Genomic DNA, 16,216 nt, shown 5'->3' with positions numbered 1-16,216 from the left:
GTAGTAGCAGTGCATTCGTGGGACTTGAATGTGTATTTTCTTAGTACCTGTTATATTTATCTCGCTCGTCTCAAGCTACGGGGAGTTACGTTGGTGGTAGGACAATAGGTATCATATGATGTAGCTGCGGGCCGTAGGTTTGAGACAACGGCCCGTGTAAACAGCGATTCCATCATGTTTAACGCCGAATTCTTGGCTCTTTTCTTTTCGAGTTAAAACTTTGCTAGAAGTTGTCGACTTTATAGGGAATATTAATTACCATACTCGATGAAGTAATTAGGCGTTGGGATAGAATGTAGTAACTTACAGCCGTGGCATTAACGACTTCCAACTAACCACCCAGTTCTTCAACCACCATCTCATCATCCATCCTCAATATTATAGACCGCATTAAAGAGATAACTTCAATTGCAAGTTCCCCATATGTTTCCGTAAGCTTAAATTCGAGTAGCTCGTTTCGGGTAGCATCCGAAGCCTTAAATTCAATCTCTAACTCAGTTCTTGGTATCACTACCCCCTAGTTATCACATGTAACTCAATTCAATCACATACGCCTTGATCCCCCGCCCGTAACGCCAATTGCCCATGCTCGCTCCCCTCTAACCACCACTAACGACCTATAAGGATCTTCGTTAACATCGCAATTAATATCACCACCAACGACACGATGGCGTAGTCGACCCACGGCGGTACTCCCGCGTTCGGATCCACCCTCCTTGTGGTTTGCAGCGGTGCAGGCTGTCCTACTACAGCCCCTGGCAGCGGTATCGTTCTCGTCGGCGTCGGAACCCCCTGTGCGGGCCTAGGAGCAGGCGGCGGATCTTCCCTCCTCGGCACCACAGTCTGCACAAAGCCTTCCGCCAACTCCGCACTCTCCGCGTCCTCCTCCTCCTTCTCGCCCTCGCTACTAGCCGCGGCTCTCGCCTTCTCCATCTCGTCGCGGAACCCCATCTTCAGCTCGGCAGGGACCTCGTCCTCCTTCCTCTCGCCATCGACCTCGGCGCACCGCTGCTCGCACTCGGCGATGATCTCGGCGTTCGTCCTGGCGCACACGGGACAGCGCCAGCCGCGGCTCTCGGCAGCGAGCTTGCGGCGCACGGCGTCGCTGGTATCGAGGCCGCCGAGCTGGCCGCGCGCGTCGGTCTCCATGAAGGAGCGCAGCGCGACCAGCGCCGTGCGCACCCCCCACGCCGGCTGCCACGACTCCTCGTGGTGGCCCGAGATGCTCAGGCAGATCTCCCGGTTGGCCTCGAAGCGGCCGCTCGGCGTGGCGAACCGGAACGACGGCGGCCGGTGCGGGTACGCCGGCGGAAGCACGATTCGCCCGTGGTATATCCCCTCCGCGAAGGCGGATTTCGGTGGCCCGCGCAGCGTGAAGTGCCATTCGAAGAGGTCGGATTCGAGGGGCGATGCCGTGTAGTCTGGGGAAGGGGAGGCGGAGAGCTCGGCTGCTTCTTTTACTGTTTATTTGGGGGTTCGATTAGTAGGCATGTATGTCATTTGGCGGTGCTGGAGGGGGGAGGTAATGGTCGTGTACGTACATATGCGCCTGATGGTGGGCGACTTGGAATTGAAGGTAGAGGTAGCCATGATGGCTGATGATGTTTATAAGTGGTCTCTCTTATTAGAGGTAGAGGGAGTAGAGGGGGGTTATCGATTACATATGTAGAGCTTATTACGGGATGGAAAATAGGTATAGTTTAAACACCGACAGAGTTAAGACGTGCGGTATTTTAGGTTAATAAGAGAGAGTTTGACTGGTTATTTCTGGTTACTGGTTCTAATAAAACGAGGCCAGATTGTCTTGATACACCTAGAAGTCACGAATTGATGGGATGCATGCACTGTATAATACAAAGGACAAGTACATATATAGATGGGACCCTTGTTGCGATGAGACGAAATACGTAGTCCTACGTAAGCCACTCAGCCACTGCCGAACTATGTAATAATAACGCCGAAGACACGTGATGATTTTCACTTTCTGTCATATTCAAGTCACGTGCGTTGTGACTTCTCACACCAGAGTTGGGTAACTGCCTACCTCAACCAGCAACCTCTTGCAATAATATGGGCAACTTCCATATTATACCATTAAGGAAATAGTGTTTCCTTCCAGACTGATAAAACACATAAGGACTATAATTGCTATTACGATTGTTTGTCAGCAGTAGACTATTCACCATAGAAGCAAGCCCCTTTCCTCCTTAAGACAAACAATATAAGTCACCTACGGCGGCTTCCACCCTAGATGTAGTACATTCTAGAACAATTAAAATCTATATTGTGCGCTTGCCCAGTTAACAAAAGTGATTTACCCGTTTGGTTGTTCTAAGCGATAAATTGGTACCTACGACATATATATAGGGAAGTCGCTCCGGGATACATGTAGTTAGTACAGAGCAGTAACGGCGACTTCCCAGAGAAGGGGGAAGGTGCGCTAAAGAAGATATGGTTGTTTGGTTATCGTGCCTACCTAAGGTACCTGACCTAATTCCGACGCGCCTTCCCTTAGATATAATTCCTTTTCCGCCGGTCGAGTATATAAACAAGACGTCCCCCGCGGTCACCACCGTCGGTATCGACTTTGAAGAAACAAACTCCGAATAGGTAATTTTCAACTTCATTCTTATCCGTCCGTCCCTTCTCCAATACATTAGTCAAGCCTTCTACGGGAATTTCTACCCTTCTCTTTTTGCACTTTGGGGAGGAACCATGGCGCCCAAGGTGAGCGGTACTCCCGCCGCTCCTCTGAGATGCTTGAAGTGTATGGCCACATTCGCCACTCAGCGTGGCCTATATCTTCATCAACAGAAACAGGGGCACCTAGCCTGTGGTTTTTGCAAACTGTCTTTCCATGATATAACGGCCCTAATCCAACACCGAGCAGATGTAAGTCCCCCTTTGAATGGCAACACGCTCATCATATAACTCACTAAACACTCACTCATATAGGACCATAAAGCGGAACAAGACCTTCCTTGTCCCGGTTGTCGCACCAAGTTTATCTCTGCAGGAGAATGGATTCGCCACGTCGAAAGGGGCGAGTGCCATGCAATCTTTCCTTCGGATATATCCGGAAATATTGTCCAAGCTGTGGAGTCCATCTCGAAGGCATTAGCCGAATCCAAATTCGAGGATGTAGACTACACCGTCAACTCAGGCAAATCGTATGCTGAGATCAGTGACACATGGAAAAACGACGAGACTTGGAACAGGGAGCAGAGCCTTGACGCACGAGACAACCCCGAGCGATTTCCGAGAACCGCAAGGCAAGAGTTCTACCAAGGCGGATCGAAGCAGACTGACCTGCTGACGGGAGATGATGGGGCCAATGTTGAACAGCGCCCATTCAATGCTTGGGCTCAGAAGAAGAATCTATTCCCGGAGAAGGCAGCATCTCGCGCTGTACCACCTCCGCCATCTCTCCTTGAGAATATGACAAGACCGTCCCCCTCGACCCAACCTACTGGACAACGCATCATTGACCCAGACCACCCGGGCTTCAACGCCGGATTGTTTTGGAATCCCATATTAGAGGTTTTCAAATGCCCTCACAAGGATAAATTTGGCAAGGAATGCGGGTGAGTGCTTGACCATTCGGATCACCACCTCTGAACGAAGTGCTAACGTTGTTGTAGCTCGAAGCTAAAGAATTCAAAAGGGTTGATTGCCCATCTAAGGTCACCAGCACACACCAGCCCTCGTTTCCAATGCCCGGGATGCACAAATGTATTCACATCTGGTGGTTCATGGGCCCAGCACGCAGAAAACGTGAACGAATCCAAGTGCCGTATTCGAAACACACCATTTTATAGGCAAGCGCTAAATATGATTACCAATGGTGCCTTGGATATCGATACCCTCATCAAGCTTGCAAACGATATGGCAAAGGTGAAGTTTGATGCCGCTTGGGCTGCATCTAAGCAGCGTGATGAGTCTGGTCCTGTGCCAGGCTCGGAGGCGTGGGTAAGGGAGAAGGAATCTGAGGCCTCCAAGTCTCAGTCAGACTCGGAGAAGGCCCAACCAGACTGGTCCAAGTCTGAATCAGGTACAGGAAAGAAAATTACCCTCGAGGAGTACGATTGGTGGTAGCCTTACGAATGAGGCTCTCGGAACTCAGTGGCAGGATACAGGCTTCTTGCGGATACGTTGGTATAAGTGGACGGTGGTCTCTCAACAGAACACTTGGTTTCCACTCTGAGACAGCTGGTTGCTCAACCAATCATAGTTTGATCTCCAGGCATGATGGTCGGGTTTGCGTTGATTTCTATGCGTTGATTTGCGATTTGCGTTGGTAATTCCGGCTTTGCGATTAGATTAGGTAGTTGAGATCAACAGCTTGATACCTCATGATACCTCATAGTCCTGACTATTAGTTAGCAGAGGTCTACTGTAACTTGCCAATATACGCGATGATTTCTCTCAGCAATACCCCCTCGGCTTAGTGATGTGATATTTAATGAGGACTAACTAGATCTCAACCACTCATCAATACTCTTAGACGCTCTAGCCAATCAAGTAATAAGAAACAACCCCATACTTTACCGTAAGGCATTTTATCCATGCAGATTATGATTGAATTGCCCGCATATCACTCTACACAATTCAGCCGCCAAGTTCTAAACGTACCTAGGTAGAGCTAATTACCAGAGTAGGTAACCCATCCCTTGTTGCGAGTCGACATTTCTTACTCTTTCTACATAGTTTCGATGCACAAAGCATTCGTGTTGATCTTATATTACTCTGTAATCTAATACAATAATTCGAGTCTTTCTGGTATCGCCATATGAGCCCTAGGAGACACGTTTGCTCCCGCGCTTAAGGGTGTCGCAACTCGCGACTAGGTTCTCCGCCTTCCCCAACTGCAGCGCGGGTAATCTATTGTTACGATGGGCATTGGCGTGGTGTTGAACCCTGCATATTCATATATTGCCCAGTCGGCTGGTGATCATCTTTACTGAGAAGGGGGTCGGCAGATGCACCCTCACGCGTGAATTAGACTCTGATTACCAGGTCGACGCCATGACGGTAGAGAGGGGCCCGGTACGGTTGGGGGCATTTATATAGGCAGCCGCCCTATTTCAACATCACCTCCGATCTATCTGGCATCCATCGCAATCTCGGCCATTTTTTAACGGCGATCATGCACGTACGCGTAGCGGTCACGGCCGCGTGGCTCCTTGCCAGTCAGGCGGTGGCTCAGGGCATCGGTAACATGGATGCGCACCCGCAGCTTACGACGGAGAAGTGCACCAAGGCGGGCGGCTGCGTCAAGCAGAACACGTCCATCGTCTTAGACGCGAGCTTCCACCCCCTACGACAGGTCGATGGGACCAGTAGCTGCGGGGGGTACGACGGTGCGCTGAACAAGGAGCTGTGTCCGGACCACGAGGCGTGCGCCAAGAACTGTGTTTTCGACGGCGCTGACTATGAGGGCAATGGCGTGCTTGCAGATAGTAACATACTTACGCTGAATATGTACGGAGAACGCGATGGTAAACTTGCGACGCTGAGTCCGCGCGTGTACCTGCTGGATGCGAAAGAAGACGATTATGAGATCCTACATCTCAAAAATCAGGAGATTAGCTTCGACGTGGATGTATCGAAGCTGATTTGTGGTATGAATGGCGCGATGTACCTCGCCGAGATGAACCAAACTGGAGCCCGCAGTGCTCTTAACCCGGCTGGTGCGAGGTATGGAACAGGATACTGTGATGCGCAATGCCCGAATCTGCCGTTTATCAACGGTGTGGTAAGTTTTACCGCGCCCTAAATCCTTCCTACCTTGAAGCTGATAGGATATCTATAAATCCAGGCCAATATCGATTCCCGAGGGGCTTGCTGCAACGAGATGGACCTCTGGGAAGCCAACTCGCTAGCCTCGGCATTCACAGCTCACGCATGCAGCCAGCCGGGCGTGTACGAGTGCGAAGGGGACCAGTGCGGTACCCTAGGCGTCTGCGACAAGTCCGGGTGCGCGTACAATAACTGGAAAATGGGCAACACAACTTACTATGGTCCTCGCACGCCTCCGCCGGGCTCATCGGATAACGGTAATTCGACGCGGTTTACCGTCGACACTACGCGCCCGTTCACGGTGACGACACAATTCCTCACGCAGGGGAATCCGCCAGATATTACCAAGGGGATCTTGAACGAAGTACGAAGACTATACATTCAGGATGGCGTGGTGATTGAGAATGCACCAGTGATAGCTCGTAACAGTATGTGATATCAGTTCCCCTCCCCTTTTTAGTCTACCCCGAGAGTTGGAATTTCCCGAGACACTTCCGGACCCCTAAACTCTCTAGTATCAAGTAAATGAAGCAGGCAATTATTGTTAACTGTTGCAACCAGTGCCTCCCGGAGACTCGCTGCGCATGTCGCACTGCCAGGCCGTAGCCGACAACTTCGAGAACATGGGCGGGCTGACAAACACCGGGCAGGCCCTAGACAGGGGAATGGTGCTGGCGTTTAGCATCTGGAACGACGACAAGCAGTTCATGAACTGGCTGGACGCGGGAAATGCTGGGCCGTGCACGTACGAAGAGGGTAACCCGGAGCTCATCTGGAGCAAGAGACCAGATACGAGCGTTACGTTTATGAATATTAGGTGGGGAGATCTGGGGAGTACTTATAACAACGGTACGGTATCGTGAGGGTATACGCTGTAATTGTAGGAGGGGAGTGAATAAATAGGTCGATAGGATATTATAAGTAAGGTATGAAGAAGTTAAAGAATTATTTCACCTATAAAATTTCCCAGGGTGATACCTGCGTTGAGTGAATAAGAGAATTGTGCTTCTCTATTTCATATTTTCTATACCTATAATCATCTCAACATTGGATTGATGCATGACCTCTAATACCGTATAAGCATTAGAAAAGCACTGCCCAGCCACAGCCAAGCCCCGTCCCTTCCGTCATCCCTGTCTCTCTCCTCCTTGGTCCACGTCAGGTCCACTTATAAGATATGTAGAGTCTGGTCCGCAGTCTGGATCCTGGAATTCGTCAGGGGATGTTCGTAAGCAACTCATCCCAAAAAGAAAAAAGTACCTAACCGTTAAGTGAATCGGTTTCATGATGTGATACTTACTTCTTTCTTTCTTTTGGTCGGCAGAACGTCACTTTTTCCTTTCGCTATCTATTTTATCCATCTCTCTTTTTGCTTTCTTTCTTTTTTTTTTGAACGGATTCGAATTATATGCCTGCGTTATTGTAACCTCATGGATAGAATCCCTTCGCCTTCGTTGCGATCACCTCCGAATATGGCTCGGAGATGGCTACGGCGCATCGAGCGCTATTGCTGCGGCGCCCTCACCTACTTTCCCCTCGCCTTCGTCTATAGTATCACCACATGGGCCGTATGGGTTGTCGTTAATATTGGCTCCAGCGCCATGTCAAAACCTGGTTGGATAGGTTCGTATCCCAAGTCTATTTTATATTTTATTTATTTTTAACTACGAGCCATGCGACGCGAGTTATAGTCTTTACGAGCTCGAGACTAAGATTGAGATTTAGAAGTTGAAGGCAGAATTAAAGCTTGCCTAAAGCTAACTTCCATTCATAGGAACTAAAACCTCTATCGGCGGAGTCTTCCTCTACTTAATGCTTAATTGGTGCTACACCACCGCCGTCTTCACGAATCCCGGTAGCACCACCAACGACTCCGGTTATTCTACCCTGCCCACCGCCGCCCCGCCGCAAGCTACCTCTTTCACCGTCAAGTCCAACGGCGAGTTGCGCTTCTGCAAGAAATGCCAGGCCCGGAAACCCGATCGTGCGCATCACTGCTCGACCTGCCGCCGCTGCGTCCTCAAGATGGACCATCATTGCCCCTGGCTGGCTACCTGCATTGGCCTACGCAACCACAAGGCCTTCCTCCTATTCCTTATATATGCCACTATATTCTGTTTCTACAGCTTCGCCGTTTCCGGGACCTGGGTGTACGCCGAGCTATTCGCCCAAACTCAATATACTAATACCCTCATGCCCGTCAACTTCATCATGTTGGCCGTCGTCTCTGGCATTATTGGTCTCGTCGTCGGCGCCTTCACCGGCTGGCACATATTACTCGCGAGTCGAAACCAGACAACTATCGAATGTTTAGAGAAGACTCGCTATCTAAGTCCGCTACGAAAGACGCTACAGCACCAGTTTGAGGCGCAACACAACGGTGAGGGTATCCCGTTACCGAGGTACGGCCAACAATTACTGGACATCCACGCGAACGCGCTGCCCGGCGTCACCAGGCCGGAGGAGGGCGAGGTGACGACGACCAGAGACGACATCCCACCGCGGCAGCTATCGTACCAGGAGCTAGAACAGTATCGCGCAAGGAAACGGTATGAAGAATATATGGACGAGCAGGACTCGGAGAAGCTGCCAAACGCCTTTGACCTCGGTGCTAAGCGAAATTTGTTACATTTATTCGGCCCCAAGCCCATACTTTGGTTTTTCCCGATCATCAACACGACAGGCAACGGCTGGACCTGGGAAGCGAATCCCAAATGGATAGCAGCGCGGGAACGGCTGGCTCGAGAGCGCGAGCAACAGCGACAGCGGGAAAGAGCTGCTGGTTGGGGCGAACCTGACCCGGGATTTGTCCCGATCAGGGTTGAGCGGGCCAACGGAGGTGCCGGAAGACACTACCAGGCATCATTGCCGCCACAACCGCCGCAGTACCAAAATCAACGCGGCGGTCGACGTGTCCCGTCTAAGGCGGATCGCGTGTTAGGTCGCGATCCAAACCTATATGTAGACGAGCCACCAAATTCGGTATCGATGCGGACGCTAAATCGACAGGGTATGGCGATCGAAGATGAGTTCGGTGAGGAGAGCAGTAGCGAGGAAGATGATTGGAAGGATAAGGGAGAGGAGGAGGATCCGGAAAGTAAGGCGATGAACGTAGTTACGAACGGCGGATGGGCGCGAAGTGGCGCTAGTGGACTATTAAGAAAGCCGAGCACGGGAGTAAGGAGTGTGAATAGTGGGAGTGTATCACCGACGAAGGGGACTACTAAGCAGCAGAGTAATGATGAGGATGAGGTTGATTGAATGAGAAGGTTAAGGAATAAGAAAAGGAGTGTCGAATACATGATCCGCGAGGAAAAGGAAGCAATAAGGGGGATTGATGGAGGGACGAACAAGCTTTGTCACAACATGTGGCATTACTTTTGTCGTGTCTACGGTTCTTCTCTTTCAGGCTTGTGGATATCACTGCATGCATGCATGGCTCAGGCGTTTCAGATGTAACAGGTACGATTGATATTTAGCGTCTTCTTTTACCATACCTTGAGTACCTTTAGGTACGGTATGTCACGTTGGTTGGTATACGGATTGAGGATAAGATGTATTATGATTCTCGCTGAGGCAACATTTGTATATTGGAATATCATCCTGGCGCTCTTGGAAAGACAGACGCGTGGCCAAGACAGGAATAGTTACATGAGTTATGGCTAATTGTTATATCATTTTTACGTTGATTAGGGAGTTTGCGGAAGATTAGAAGTGGTAAGGTTGTGCAAAAGTGTAGAAGTGCTGTGGAGTATGGAAAGGGGTAGTATATGTGACGTGTCAGGGGTTGTTTATGTAATCTGGTCTTGAAAAGGGGGGCCAACGCCTAAGAATCTTAGGTATCATTTCATTTCTCTATTCCTTTCTTTTACGGTTAATGGGGGTTTAACGATCTGATATCTGAGCATATCATGAAATATTTTGCATATTTCTTTTTACTTTGTATATGATTTGGTTGCATATGAATTAATATACGTCTTATAAAGCAGAATGAAAGATTATGGAAACTGGCGAGGGCAATTAATCCCTTAAAGAGTCAACGTTATACCTATTATAACAAATTGTTCGTTATAGGTAAGTTAAAGATATAGTATTCTGTGTTATGAACTCTTACTTATTTTAGAGACCTCCCAACTAGTTTAATCTCTAGCATAATAGAACCTCCTTCTCAGTAATAGAAAACAAATTTGTCTAGGCAGCAGGACAAACTGCTGGTCTACAAGGTCTAATGATCTAAATTCTACATAACTTACTATTTTGCGACGGTAGGTTTCCTAGTATCATCTCGGACATCTTCCAATCTTCAGACCCAACAGCTGTGTGGGCATAAAAGACGCCGAATGGGTCGTATCGCTGCTTAAGCCGATATAGTCTCGGATATTTGCTCCCGAAAAAAGCTTGGGTGAAGTCAGGCTCGATGTAGTCTGCCTCGGACATGTACGCCCCAGATCCGGGCGATACATCTCTCCAGCGCTGCATCCAGCCGAATGTCAGCCTGTCGCTTGTAGCTTTGATATCCGAGTCGGTATTGGTAGCATTCCATAAGGAAGCCATAATGGCATGCATAACAGTATTTCGCCACGCTGGATTTACCGCGTTATCGGGATACCCAGTCTTGGGGGCGGCGGCAATGTTGAATGCCACCACGTACGCGCCCTCTTCAACTACATTCTTGATAACATCAAAGGTGGCATTTAGCTTCGCGGCATCTTGCCAATTCGATTTTGGAAATAAACGACTGGCCTGCCGAATCGCGTTGCTCCCCCATGGTTCGACGGGGAAACTCGCGAGCCACGCGTCGTAAAAATCATCGTATTCCGTATAAACTGGCTTAACTTCCACGCCCAGTTCTTTGAATTTATCAAACAATGGGGCCACCAGGGCTTCGAGTTGAGACTTAGACATCCCAGGGGCGAACCACGGGCCCATGTCAGAGATATATTGATCGTTTCCGACCTTCGAGATCCGAAAATACTCATAATTGCCAGCATCGGTATATGTGATGAAACCGTCAAAGAACGCCCGCAAGGCAGCCCAGAACTGTACGGATGTGACCGTTGGTCCTGTCGCTAGAATATATGTCATTGTTGTAACTTTGATCTTCGGATGCGCTTTGACAACGACCGACGTAACTATGCCGAAGGTTGACCCCCCGCCGCCGCGCAAACCCCAGAATAGGTCAGGATAGCTTGTCTCGCTTGCAGTCACGAACCGACCATCAGCCAGAACCACTTCCATCGAGAGTACCTGATCGGCAGCCATGCCGTAGAGGCTGGATAAGGGAGAATGGCCGCCACCGAGGAGAAAACCCCCCATGACACCCACAGTCTACGTAGCGTGATTAGGATTAGCTTCATAAATATTAGGGGGCTTACAAAACTTACGCGACCCTCGCCACCAACTATAGTGACGTTGTTCTTCCTAGCAGCCTCGTACGCCTCGAAAGCCTGAACACCGGCACCGAGCTTGAAAGCAGGGCCGCTGTAAAGTCCTTGCCTATAGTTCTTAAAGAATCGGATGTCTTTTAGGTTATGAGTCCAGATCGAGAGGGCCCCCATCCCAACCGATTTCGCGCTGAAATCGTGGCCGGTGTTTTTGATCACCAAACGCAGATTCAGATTCCGCGCGAAATTGACCGCGAGCTGGATTTGCGCGACGTTGCGGATAGAGACTGAGTATGTAGGATATCCACCGATTGTGCATCCGCTCTTCGAAGGTACAAGTGCTGGTGGCATGCAGGTCGCCCCTTGAAATAGTACAGCATTGACTGATGTCGGATCCTCGGTGCTATTAGATGTCAGTAAAACCTCCACCCTTGATGCTTAATACGTGGTCATACTGATAGATAGATGCATTGATCCAGTTATTGGTGATGAAATCGCATTTGGACGTGTTGCGATTCCCAAAGCTATCATAGCAAGACGCCGCATAAGGGACGGTCTCGATTAAACCACCGCCGAGTAGGATGTTGAAGAGCCCCCAGGTAGATGGGAAAGGCCAATAGGGGTCGTCTGGATATGTCTTGCATAATCCAGATAAAGACCGCTTAGATAGATTCTCTGCCAAGTCCGACTCGTTCTGGAAGCTAAAGAACGTGACATTAGACAGCTTTAGGTCAGTGAGGTTGGCCAAGACGGCATCAGTCAGCTGCAGGGTCTCTCCTTCGAACAGATCCGCAGTTGAATTTGAGGTTCCCGCGTCGACACTGGCTACGGCCGGGGCAACCGTGGATTCGTTGGCCGCTGATGAAGGAGTTAGCCGTTATATCTCACGCTGACTGTGGGTTGTATAAACTAACGAACTGTTGAGTTGTCTATGACAATTGTCTGGGAACACACGAAGGGTAGCACGTGAGCCAAGAGAGTAGCCACAACGGCCTTTCTGAGGCGAGACATCGGTGCTACACGTGCCCAGAGAGTCGGCACGAGCTCAAATAGTGCGGCTTGGGATGAATAAGAGATGTTGGGGGTATACTAAATAGATGACATAGAGCGAGCCCATCATCGCCGTATATATTTTATATATCATCGCGTATCTTACGATATATCCCTACCTTCAGATCCGGTAGGGATGCCGGCCAGGGCACCGTCGCCCGTCTGCGTGGCCAGGGCGTCAAGCATGGATGAACGACGCCGCTCACCAGCGAAGTACTACAGTAGCTGCAGATCCCTCACGCGAGGTCTAGACAACTTAGAAAGACGGGCAATACCCAACAGCTCTGCCGACGACCCGCAGATAAGTATAATTTGGTAAGAGCCCCAGCTAGGCCGCCCAGAGCTGCAGGGCCGAGATAGTAAACATTACATCTAAGGGTATCATATTCTCGCTTTCGAAGGGAAAGCTAGGTTGTATAAGCAAGCTGCTCAATGGTTATTGGTTGACGCTGTTGATCTATTAGAAGCAGTCCCAAGTAACCTGGATTCCTCCTCGCGGAAAAGTACCAGGCCTAGTGAATATCAGTTGAAGTGGCCGATTACGCGACCATATTTGCTGGCAGTTATACAATAGAATGTTTCTTTCCCCGTCCCGACAAAGCCGTGAAGGAGAGAGGTTTGAATTCTGCCTGGACCCTTGCAGGCCGGTTGCGTTTGCGGGTAGTCTGGATAAAATGGCCGACGAATAAGGGGGCTGCTAAGCCGTTACGATCCCCGATGCAGGAAACGTAGGTGACCTTTACCCCAGGTATGACTTCGTGAATAATGCACTACAAAGACGTGCCGTGTTCTAGATTTGCAGGATGCTAAGCTCCTCCTCCGCATTATGTCCCTGTTCCTGCGCTGCAACGCTATAGAAAAGTCGAATCTCGGTTGTTATTCGATAGCTGACCATTGAGGATGTTGATTTCGAAGAGTGGCATCGGTAATACTACACATAAGTAACACTCCTGGGCGCGTGTTCGTGAGACAATTGCTATTGGCTTTGTAAACACGGCACATAGATTTATTTTACGCTATTCTTTCGGATGCCATATATCATGGTTCATGACGCCTTTCTATGATCTAACCTAACAGAATCTGAATAGTGTCCGATCAGTTAGAACTAATAATTAGAGTATAAGTCTCTGCTATTGTATATAGCGACCAGTAATTCGGATAGGCCTGAAGGCGCTATCTGTCGCATTGCAGGTTAATACCGTTGAAATCAACATCCACAAGCAATCATGTGCAAATCATCATAGAGTAGTTCATATAAAACATCTTGGCTGCAGAAAGATCCCGTCCGTACTTCACCAATCCCGATGAGATAACTGCTTTTAACCAAATAGGGATGTGGTGTAGTGAAGTAAAGAGGCTGAATTCAGAACTACTGTCGAACAAGGAAACTTTATGGCGTATGCAAGCCCGGCGGAGCTGCCCCTGGATGCGAACTGCATGCTGCGTAATTTGTCCCGAATATGTAGGGCCATGTTTCTATATAGATGATGCCGTTCTTTGCAGCTCAGGCAATGTCACTTAATCTCTTGATGGCCTAACGGATCTGCTGCGTAACTGGCAGCTCGTAAGGCAATGGAGTCTTCTCTATATGCGTTTATATCGGACGTGGCTAGACGACAGTCCGCTGAGGGGATAGGCAAGCCTTCTGGTGCCGTTACCGACGACTATCCGTATTCGCCCCTCCAGCATGGCGGTTTATTCATACTGTTCTTTTTCCCGGCCATCGCATTTATCGTCGTGGGACTTAGAGTTTATGGGAGAGTAAGAAGCAGGCAGTTTGGCTGGGGTAAGTTACCCGAAAGCAAAATTAGGGATGGGGGTTTCATTGGATATCTATCTGGTTCTTCTCCTTGATCAGTAGCTGATGGCGTTTCGCAGACGATGGCCTAGCATGCATGGCTATGGTAAGAGGTGGCTCTTACTCTTTAATATGCCGCCGCTCACATATATCAAGATATTCTCGATCGCGGAGACGGGGTGTTCCTATATGGGTATGTCCTAGGATGGGGATTAGCTTGACTATATGTCATATAGACCGACAGACGTGACTAACCTTTTCCGCGACAGCCATGCGAACGGCATTCTTAGGAGTCCACGTCTACGATATTCCGATGACCGCCGATGTTAGCCTTGGGATGTATTGGAACTATGTTATACAGATCCTGTATAACCCGATACTCGCGCTCGTCAAGTGCTCCGTGTTGATGTTCCTCCTACGAATAGGGGGGCAAAGGCGACAGATCAGATATTCGATTCACGCCCTTAATATATTCACCCTCGGATTGATGATCGCAATCTTCGTGACCGCGATCTTTCAGTGCTCTCCAATCCCATATTTCTGGGAACGTATTACCAATCCAACGATGCCGGGAAAGTGTATCGATACGGGGATATTCTATGTGGCGACTGCAGCATTGACGATATTCACTGATGTGCTCGTTCTGGCCCTCCCTTTCTGGATATTCATGGGATTGAAAATGGCCCCCAAGATCAAGTTCGCCATAATGGTTGTGTTCTTACTGGGAGCCGTGTAAGTCATCATACTCGCAGTTGGGCGGATTGGAAGCCCGGAAACTGACAGGTTTTCTCAGTGTTACTGTGGTTAGTATTCTCCGGATGCTATGGATCATTGAGACTTCGCTCTACCCGATGAAATACGACTACTCGTACGATATTCGATTTACCTATTCCGCCGTCGAAACGAACTTAGCAATAATCACGGCATCGGGACCAGCACTACGACCCCTATTTATGGTTTGGTTCCCTCGGTTCTTCTCCTCTCTCCGTGGAACTTCGAACCAGAACTACCGTTACCGGGACGGGCCTTACGCGTTGAATGATACGGGAAATGCCAATAAATCTAGCGGAAACGGAAACGGAAACAGCTCCAAAGGAGACCATCTCTATGGCACATCGTCCTTTGCTCTTAGAGACATGAAGAGGCGGACAGAGATACGGAGTCACTCGCCGACAACCAGCGAAGAAGAAATCATGACGTACAATGGTATTGTACGAACAACAGAGGTTGATATTCAGTTTGTTGCACGACCCTTGTCGGCTCATCAGGTACAATGACGAAAGTCTTACTGAGAAGTAATGTAATATTGAAAAGGGGGATACGTATATATGGCATACCTAGGACAAGGTCTGGCTTACTTTGCCGGAAATAAAATTATCGCTTCTAATGCTCGCGAAAAGAGCGCGGCGCTGGTATTTATGTAGCTCTTGAATTATATAGTAAAGGTAATGGGTAGTACCTGGCTTGCTAGTAGCTCAGTAATAGGATTCATATCATGTAGGAATATAGGGGAATGTTTATAGAGTATTAAGGCTCGTAACCCTTTATATCTACTGTAATAGTAGCAAAGACAACCAGCTGAATATTATCGTCCAGACAATGCATCTAAGCTTATTTTCCTCGATACACCTATAACCTATACTGTGAACCGACCTAGGCATCCATTAGATTTGATATCGTTACTTACTGGAAGCCTATGCCATAAATAACGTATACAGGCTCACAATATTAGACTGCCCTGATCGATACAATATTTTAAGGAAAGATTCCCCGTCGAAGCTAAAAAACGACGTCGTAATCGCTAACGAACAATTGCGCCTTATATTGTGCGACATTCCCTAAATAGATAGTATTTGCGTGTTCCTCCGTCGTAATTGATGAAAGTATCTAACTTAGGAAGCACCCTGAGGACTAGCTCCGACGCCTGTAAAGTAATAAATCGTAACTAACAATATCATGAACACATTGATAAATAAACGTTCAACATTACGAAACTTAACGGGTATGTCGTACTATCTTTTCTCTTCTACATTCATGTTGTCGTTGCTAAAGGTTTCGCTACAAGGGTTTGAGTAGCGGCCTTCAAGAACCCTTATAGTACCTACTACTCAAGTACTACCCTAGACCATTTTTATCATTAGATATTAGATATTAGATATTAGATATTAGATATTAGATATTAGAT

At 48.7% G+C, this 16,216-nt stretch overlaps 6 protein-coding genes across 6 annotated transcripts; 4 read left to right on the top strand and 2 right to left on the bottom strand.

Moving 5' to 3' along the window:
- Positions 1 to 19: 19 nt before the first annotated feature.
- F5Y00DRAFT_230120 (UBC-like protein) lies at positions 20 to 1,885 on the bottom strand. The gene is made up of 3 exons (XM_048006857.1): positions 1,542 to 1,885; positions 308 to 1,460; positions 20 to 237 (listed from the first exon to the last, which is right to left on the bottom strand). The coding sequence occupies exons 1-2, from the start codon at positions 1,588 to 1,590 to the stop codon at positions 610 to 612; spliced, it is 900 nt and encodes a 299-aa protein (XP_047867494.1). The 5' UTR covers positions 1,591 to 1,885; the 3' UTR covers positions 20 to 237; positions 308 to 609.
- An 830-nt stretch (positions 1,886 to 2,715) lies between these two features.
- Positions 2,716 to 4,095, top strand: F5Y00DRAFT_259567 (uncharacterized protein; the record flags this gene model as incomplete). Its single annotated transcript, XM_048010900.1, has 3 exons — positions 2,716 to 2,892; positions 2,956 to 3,584; positions 3,642 to 4,095. 3 exons carry the CDS (start codon positions 2,716 to 2,718, stop codon positions 4,093 to 4,095), a joined length of 1,260 nt encoding a protein of 419 aa, XP_047867493.1.
- A 1,051-nt stretch (positions 4,096 to 5,146) lies between these two features.
- F5Y00DRAFT_259566 (glycoside hydrolase family 7 protein) lies at positions 5,147 to 6,662 on the top strand (the record flags this gene model as incomplete). The annotated part of the gene is made up of 3 exons (XM_048010899.1): positions 5,147 to 5,755; positions 5,819 to 6,227; positions 6,361 to 6,662. 3 exons carry the CDS (start codon positions 5,147 to 5,149, stop codon positions 6,660 to 6,662), a joined length of 1,320 nt encoding a protein of 439 aa, XP_047867492.1.
- A 350-nt stretch (positions 6,663 to 7,012) lies between these two features.
- Positions 7,013 to 9,367, top strand: F5Y00DRAFT_12784 (palmitoyltransferase PFA3). The gene is made up of 2 exons (XM_048004160.1): positions 7,013 to 7,422; positions 7,574 to 9,367. Exons 1-2 carry the CDS (start codon positions 7,230 to 7,232, stop codon positions 9,058 to 9,060), a joined length of 1,680 nt encoding a protein of 559 aa, XP_047867491.1. The 5' UTR covers positions 7,013 to 7,229; the 3' UTR covers positions 9,061 to 9,367.
- A 665-nt stretch (positions 9,368 to 10,032) lies between these two features.
- Positions 10,033 to 12,194, bottom strand: F5Y00DRAFT_251728 (FAD-binding domain-containing protein; the record flags this gene model as incomplete). Its single annotated transcript, XM_048009855.1, has 4 exons — positions 10,033 to 11,127; positions 11,184 to 11,586; positions 11,639 to 12,041; positions 12,098 to 12,194. The coding sequence occupies 4 exons, from the start codon at positions 12,192 to 12,194 to the stop codon at positions 10,033 to 10,035; spliced, it is 1,998 nt and encodes a 665-aa protein (XP_047867490.1).
- Positions 12,195 to 13,805: 1,611 nt separating this feature from the next.
- Positions 13,806 to 15,308, top strand: F5Y00DRAFT_259563 (uncharacterized protein; the record flags this gene model as incomplete). The annotated part of the gene is made up of 5 exons (XM_048010898.1): positions 13,806 to 14,019; positions 14,112 to 14,137; positions 14,188 to 14,224; positions 14,301 to 14,763; positions 14,825 to 15,308. 5 exons carry the CDS (start codon positions 13,806 to 13,808, stop codon positions 15,306 to 15,308), a joined length of 1,224 nt encoding a protein of 407 aa, XP_047867489.1.
- Between the last annotated feature and the right edge of the window lie 908 nt (positions 15,309 to 16,216).

The sequence above is a fragment of the Daldinia vernicosa genome (genome assembly GCF_022497035.1).
Source record: "Daldinia vernicosa strain CBS 139.73 unplaced genomic scaffold F5Y00scaffold_10, whole genome shotgun sequence".
Taxonomy (NCBI): Eukaryota; Fungi; Ascomycota; class Sordariomycetes; order Xylariales; family Hypoxylaceae; genus Daldinia; species Daldinia vernicosa.
The sequence above is the reverse complement of the archived record's forward strand: the minus strand, read 5'-3'. Positions and strand labels throughout refer to the sequence as shown.